Below are 7,940 nucleotides of genomic sequence, written 5' to 3'. Positions count from 1 at the left end.
AAAACAATTTCAGATGGGTGTTTGAATTAACGTTAAAGTTACAGATCATTGTTTTCAAAATGAACAATGACTACTTTTGTATTAAAAATAAGGCCTATCCAGTACTAAAGCTTCTCAAATTTAATACAGTTCGTGACTCGGACATAAGTATTATTTGTCTATGTTGTGCTTTTATTACTCTTGATATAAGATCGTATTTTCATATCTTACACTATTTTTTTTTCGTGAGGGTTAAGAATTTGTTTATTTGTTTTTGAATTTCGTGAAGCTACTCGAGGGCCATCTGCTCTGGCCGTCTGTGGCTTAGCTAGCATGAAATATATGTGGATGCATACATGCAAAACCCTAGTGGGGGTCTGGGGGGCAAGTAGTTATAACCAGTGACATATTCAAATAAAATTTCAATGAACGAATGGGAAGACATTACTTTTATATTTCTTTATATTTTCTGTTTATATATCTTTAAAAATATGTGGATGCTTGAGCATACAGATAGCTACGCCACTGGCTGTCCCTAATTTAGCAGTGATGCAGTAGATGAAGGCAGCTAATCGACATTACCCACCACCAACTGCTAGGCTACTCTTTTACCAACCAATATAACGCCCTCACAGCTGAAAGGACAAGCATATTCGGCGATGAGGATTTTAACCCATGACTCGTAGATTGCGAGTCGAGCGCCTTAACCAACAGCCCATGACAGGAAGTAGGTTAGAGACCCAAACAATAAGGATTACACTAACAATTAAAAGAAAAATCAATTTACTAAAAGTATGTTCCATAAAATTGCTTTTTGTTGCGTTTAAATAAAGTATCTGTGAACTTTATTAGTGGGTTCCTTGTAATCAGAACAGTTAAGCATTATGCGCTAATTTAGAAGAGGAGAAAATATTACACTACTAAAGCTGACGTGCATTCGACATTTTACTGTAGCCTAACGAGTCTAGATATTCTGGTTATTTCACAGTTTTAATCTGCTTAAAAGTTAAAACACATGCATCTAATAACATTTAACTGCAATAGGTGTACTCTTGCCCTATGGGTTGCATAACAAATTTTACGCACGCGTTACATAAAACGAAACATATATCATTAACTGAAATCTCTTTGGCTATATATATGCACTGTTGTTTTACAATAATATACCTCAAGCAATGACTGTCTGAATTTCTAATCAAATAATAAACATGGTTACTACTTTTGACAATGAGGTTGATGATTAGCAGTTCTGTCGGGAGCGAGGGGGATAAAGGGGATCATTGCAAACCCCCATTTCTAAATATAGTACCACACTGTTTTAGAAGGGTGCGCAAATTGCATAACAAACATTTTCTGAATTTAACTGTTATTGCTGATGTGTGTAAATTTTTATTTATTTCCATGATACTTCATCGGGTTTCAAATTAATTCTCTTATCTCTAAGCAGGCCCTCCGACCGGGGGGGGGGGGCGAATAAAACCTGGTTATGCCGTAAAGCCCGCAAAGCACCTTTAGGCCATATCTTCATTTAAATCGTAAAAAAGCATAGTTTTGGCTTTTATTTGCATATAGACGCTTGATACATTAAGAATGATTGAAATAATAATTTCAGTAATAATTAATATATACATATTAATATTAATATATATATATATATATTAATATATATTGGTTACTTTATAGATTTAATACATATTTGTTGTTACTTTATTAACGTTTATTGAAAACAATTAACAATGGAGGTTTTCTTCAGGGACCGTAAATTATTATTTTTGTAGCAGCTTCTCGGGGTCTGTAAATTGTTCTTTCTTTGTTTTGTTCTTATTGCAGTTTCTCAAGGGGTCGTTCAATATTGGCCCGGCACGGCCAGGGGGGTTAGGGCGCTCGACTCGCAATCTGCGGGTCGCGGGTTCGAATCCCCGTCACACCAAACATGCTCGCCCTTTCAGCCGTGGGGGCGTTATATAATTGACGGTGAATCCCACTATTCGTTTGTAAAAGAGTAGCTCAAGAGTTGGCGGTGGGTGGTGATGACTAGCTGCCTTCCCTCTAGTCTTACATTGCTAAATTAGGGACGGCTAACGCAAATAGCCCTCGTGTAGCTTTGCGCGAAATTCAAAACAAACAAACAAACAATCGTTCAATATTATGATAAGAAATATACCTATCACTTTCGCAGCAGGCTTTTTCAGGATTATAAATTTGTTCTTTTCATTAGTATTACAGTTTCTGATTGAACAACTTATCTATGGATTGTAAATACTTATAAGTTTTTCCATAAAGGACTAAATTTTATTCTTTCTCGTGTGTGAAAACTTCTCAATGAGAATAATCTATTCTTTGGGCAGAGATTTCTCTATGAATTTTAAATATAATACTTTCTTATTGTGCACAAACGTTTCTTCCATTAAATTTCTCCAAGGGCAAAATAATTTTGATGAAATTTTTTCGTGAGTATGAGCTATTCTTTGATCATATTTTCTGTCGAATATAGACTATTTAGAATGATAATAATATCTGGATTAGTAAAAAAATCCCTTTTTTCTTTATCGTATATGTTTCTAAGAAACTTAAATTACTTCATAGCTACTGGCTTCATGTTTAAATTATTTAGTTTTACAATATTTTGTGAGGTATCTGTGACAAGTTTTACACTAAGTATAATTTCCTTTCTCTCACAGTTTCTCTAAAGAGTGCAAAACATTTGAGTTGGAGGCCACTGTGAATCTTGAGTTTTTAAAGGTTGAATGCAATGTTCAAGGTAAGATCGTATATACCAACTTCCATAGTTTCATTATAGAGAAGGAAGCTGTGAAGAAGCGATGTGAGGAGAAACTCTCCCAGGTTCCTGACAAACGGTATAGCCTGCTAATCCTGGGTATCGATGCAGTGTCTAGACTTAACATACATAGGCAGCTTAAAGACACTGTGACCTACCTTAAGACCGAGATGAATGTAACTGAAATGTATGGTTACAATAAGGTAGGAGACAACACTTTTCCAAATCTGATCCCAGTCCTCACTGGCTACAGTGAACATGAACTCTCCCAGGTTTGTTGGAATAAGAGTACACCTTACATTGACAAATGTCCATTTCTGTGGGAAAAGTTCGCAAATCAAGGATATCGGACACTTTATGCAGAGGATGCACCTCACATCTCTACCTTTAATTATCTCAAGAGAGGTTTTTATACCCAACCCACTGACTACTATCTACGTCCATTTATTCTCGCTGCAGAAGATCAGCTTGGAAGAGAGAAACCTCTAAACTGCTATCTCTGTGTTGGGCCTAAATCAGAAACTGAAATGGTCCTCGATTGGATGCAGACCTTTGTGGAACAGTTTCATAATCAAACCTATCTAGTATTTGGGTGGATCAACAGTTTAAGTCACGATTTTCTTAACTACCCAGCTAAAGGTGACCACTTCTATTACCGATTCTTCAAATACCTCCATTCAAACGGACTACTGAACTCCACAATTGTTATTCTTCTCAGTGACCATGGTATGAGGTGGGGAGGAATCAGATCTACATATATTGGTAAACTTGAAGAACGTCTGCCAACTTTAATGTTTGTCTTTCCTAAGTCTTTCCACCAACAATACCCTTCAATAATGGAAACTATATACTACAACACCCATCGACTAACTACTCCTTACGACCTTCATGCAACCTTAGAGAATATTCTGAACTTCACAGGGAGCTCTCGACCGGTAGACATTCGGTCTGTTCCCCCACAGCTTATGAGTAACTACAGTCAACGTGCAGTGTCATTGTTTGAAAAAGTTCCTAAAGAGAGGACATGCGAAGAAGCAGCCATTGATGAACACTGGTGTACGTGCATTCAGTCACAGAAGATTTCTACTAACAGCACTGAGGTGTTGCCCGTTGCAATGTTTTTACTTGAGTCATTAAACAATATTGTGAAAGCCAGGAGTGATGTATGTGCCTCTCTCTCGTTAGTTGTTGTTCGATCAGCCCGCTACGTGGCACCTAAAGACCATCTTCAAGGAGTCAAGGCATCTCATATTCATGACTACACACTGACTATTCAAACAAGACCTGGGGATGGGGTCTTTGAAGGAACCGTACGTGTTGTGCCATCCAAAAAACATTACGAGCTTCTCGGGGCTATTTCTAGATTAAATCTTTATGGAAATCAATCATACTGCGTAAGTGATGCTAATTTAAGAAAATATTGTTACTGTAAAGAGCAATTACATTAGGTTTCCATAAGATAAACTAAAGACAATTTTAAATGTAACTTGTCAGTAAATTAATATTGTCAAATAAACACATTCTTATATCATACAATTAATCACGAGTATAAATAAAAATTCTACCTTACCTCCATATTGTGATGAAGAGGAGCTATCCTTACCTAACAATTAACCAGTCTTTCCTTATCGTGCTACAGAAGTACCAACCTAGTTTAGCAATTAAACTATTTTCCCTTATCATACTATAGATATGATAAAACTCAAAACCATTTTAACTTGTTTTATTACAGAAAACTTTCAATCTCATCTAATAACTAACCAATTTTTTCCTATTGTACTGTAGGAGTGACAACCTTTTTTACAATTAAAACCTTGTTCCACAGTAAAATGAACTTATATTATGGTCCAGCATTACTAATGATGTATTCTATAAAATAACGAATTACATAACAACAACGTCGTTTTCTGTTGTACTGTAGGGAGTACTAGATCTAATTTAATAATTGATATGCTTTCTCAAGTTATGGTGTAAAATATATTTATTTGGTTTAACAAGTAAACTGTTTTCTTTGGCTGCAGAAACCATTTTGTCCAAAATTAAACATTTGTTTTGTACTCTAAACTATAAAGTATCTATTTTGTAAAAAAATTAAATCAAGTCATTGTTCAATATAACAAGTACTGGTCTAGTCCAAAAAGCTTATCTTTCTGCTTGTACGTATTGTTGTATTGTATAATTTACAAGTCTAGTCCAAATAAGATTTTATTTCAGCTTGTTCGTGTTATTGAACTTTATATCTTGAAGTACCAGTCTAGTCAACGATTATTCTTCAGCTTGTAGACATAATTTTACTTTATATCTTAAAGTACCAATCTAGTCAACGATTATTCTTCAGCTTGTAGACATAATTTTACTTTATATCTTAAAGTACCAATCTAGTCAACGATTATTCTTCAGCTTGTGGACATAATTTTACTTTCTATCTTAAAGTACCAATCTAGTCAACGATTATTCTTCAGCTTGTGGACATAATTTTACTTTATATCTTAAAGTACCAATCTAGTCAACGATTATTCTTCAGAATAATCGTTGACTAGATTGGTACTTTAAGATATAAAGTAAAATTATGTCTACAGGCTGAAGAATAATCGTTGACTAGATTGGTACTTTAAGATATAAAGTAAAATTATGTTTACAAGCTTCAGATTATACACATTAGGATATGAAATATAATTACAGCTCAGTTATCGAACTGAAGATGGTCCAAAGTAATAAAAAATATTTTCAAAGAAAGATTTAAAAGAAGTGATAAAGCTAAAGGTTCAAAATCAAGGTCAGAGTTTTAGAAATGATTTAAATTTTCCAGTTGGTAAAGGATCTTTGAAGAGATAGAGATAAAAAAAACACAAAATATCCTCCATGACTGCCTATGAAATTAGAAGAGAACAAAATTAAGTAACAATCTATGGAAAACAAACAAAGTCCGTGAAAGAGTTGAATTTTTTTTTTCATAAGAAAATAAGCTAGAAAGTCAATTAACTGAAGAACAGAGAAAAAGCAACAGTAATCTAACTGATTCTTGTCAATAATTAATCTGTGACTACGCCACGGACTCATTTCATCAATGATCTTAATTTTAAATTTACCGATATTTGACTGCCTCGACTGCACTTTTCTGCCTCTTTGTTGGTCAAGCTTAATTTCGCAAAGTTTATTTATTTCAGTTAGTTATGAAATGTGAGTTTAGGGTACACTATGGGGTGGGGGTGGTAGTACTTGCCTCGTCTTTTTTGACGGGCTCTACGTAAGGAAAATATAAGGGAGTGAAGTATGTGGTATTTACACACAACAACTGTATAATACTAAACAAACAAAACCACAGTAGTTAGTTAACTTATGTGTAGCTGTATAATGCTGTAAAATTATCAGTACATTAAGGTGAAGCCAATAAACTGGAGTTCCAACTTTACAAAAAATATTGTCTTATTGTGTTATTTTTTAAAAATTCTGCTTAACCTTAGAATACTATCAAATTATCATTGTAATTGAAATCTTTCATAACAAATTATGATGCTGTTTGATAAATCACTGTAGTAAGTTAGGTACTTAAATTGTGAGTAAAAGCTCAGTAGCGCTTTGTTGGTTGTTTAACCTCAGCTTCTTTTCAAAAATCAGAAGCATCTCATTCACCAGTAGCATAACCTCATTTCAACTTTACAGATTACTTTTAATATTGTGGGAGGATGGGACCACATCACATTCACCTAGTGCACCTTTCAGGTTTACAGGACGAGATCTAGCTAAGATTATGTGGTGTTCTCATTAGAGCTCTTGATACTCAGCTAAGTTAGGCGAGTGATTCTTAAGAAACATTCCTTACGTTTCACCTCAAAAGAATCACTTGATATCTGGGAAGGCAAGGAATGCAAAACTCTTTAAACCGAGTTTTCGAACTACTACCTATCATCTTCAGTTGTGAAAACTGTTGATGAACTAGGTATTATAGCTCATTAGTTCAAAAAGTAAGAGCTAAACACCATTTCAACTGAGTTTCAAAATTCTAGCTGTCATATCCAACTGTACAATTTGGAGATACACTAGACATTACAATTACTGGCGCCAACCGTTCTAGCTTTGTGGTAATTAAATGGAAATCACACAATGTAGTGCATATATTATATGGTGAATATCACTTGAATGCTTAGAAAGGACTAACATTTCCTTGGTAATCAGAGCTGAGTCTTGCCTCTAGATCTATTGCTTCACTGTCTGACACACTCTGATTGACCAGATATTTATTCTCACCTCTTTCCTCCTCATTTTTAGGGTTGGGGTGATATAAAGCAATGGCTTCATCCTCATCTCATTCGACTATCTTCTATTCTGACTCATGGTCAAGCCAGTCTACCAGAGATTTGCTGGCCATGTATGGATGCAACTGGGGGTTTAAAATTTAAATAACCATTTCAGCAATGCATGATCAACTCAATCAGTGAATTTTTGACCACACAAATAGTGCCAAAAGTGTTTTATAAAGGCAAAAACTACAAATATATTTTTTCTGTTATACACTATCTGCATTAGGAGCCATGAGAATATGGCTAGCATATATTATTACACATTCTATCCTGTCAAGCAAATGAGATAACACTACTCTGATTCGATTATCACGTTTGTTGGCATTCATCAGGAACTCACAAACTTGCCATGGATATGCCAACAACAGGGTTTCCACTAAAGCATACTTCAAGGTTCGAATGAAAGCTTACATTCCTCACTTCATCTGAAGCACATCTCCACCTTAAGAAGAGTCACAAGAAGTTGGCCACAAACCATCGGCAATACAACAAAAAACCAAAGAAAATTGTGGATTTCCTATTTGGTCACAGGTTGCGGTCAATCTTGCACCACTGTTATTTTTTAGTAGGATTCGTGGAGGTTACTTCTGTAAAGGTTAGCGCTCAGGTGAGCTTAATTGTTGGAGTTTCAATTAAAACCAATCTTTACACCAAATTTATTTATTGGAGGATTTGTCGTGACGAGTGGAGCCACAAGTCGCTAACTAGGAGTTTACAGTTAGACTAAAGAATATGAATCTCAGACCAACAGTATACATTCAAAAATAATATTTATTACCACCAATTACTTGTTATAAAACCATTACACAGTTAACATACAAGTTATCAAAACATTACTGATAAAACTTTACTATTTAGACTTAATACTTCTTACACTAGCT

At 34.8% G+C, this 7,940-nt stretch overlaps 1 protein-coding gene across 4 annotated transcripts in view; it reads left to right on the top strand.

Annotated features, from left to right (window-relative positions):
• The window catches only part of LOC106459254, a 23,310-nt gene extending 18,335 nt beyond the window's left edge, over positions 1 to 4,975 (top strand). For all 4 annotated transcript variants that reach the window (XM_013918852.2, XM_022385699.1, XM_022385701.1 and 1 more), the window contains one exon: positions 2,661 to 4,975. In XM_013918852.2, the coding sequence (XP_013774306.1) occupies positions 2,661 to 4,206 (1,546 nt within the window). In that variant the 3' untranslated portion in view covers positions 4,207 to 4,975. The remainder of the gene's footprint in view (positions 1 to 2,660) is intronic.
• The last annotated feature ends 2,965 nt before the right edge of the window (positions 4,976 to 7,940 follow it).

This window comes from Limulus polyphemus, unplaced genomic scaffold (assembly GCF_000517525.1).
Source record: "Limulus polyphemus unplaced genomic scaffold, Limulus_polyphemus-2.1.2 Scaffold581, whole genome shotgun sequence".
Classification (NCBI taxonomy): Eukaryota; Metazoa; Arthropoda; class Merostomata; order Xiphosura; family Limulidae; genus Limulus; species Limulus polyphemus.
Note: the sequence above shows the minus strand (reverse complement) of the source record. Positions and strands in the feature narration are given on the sequence as shown.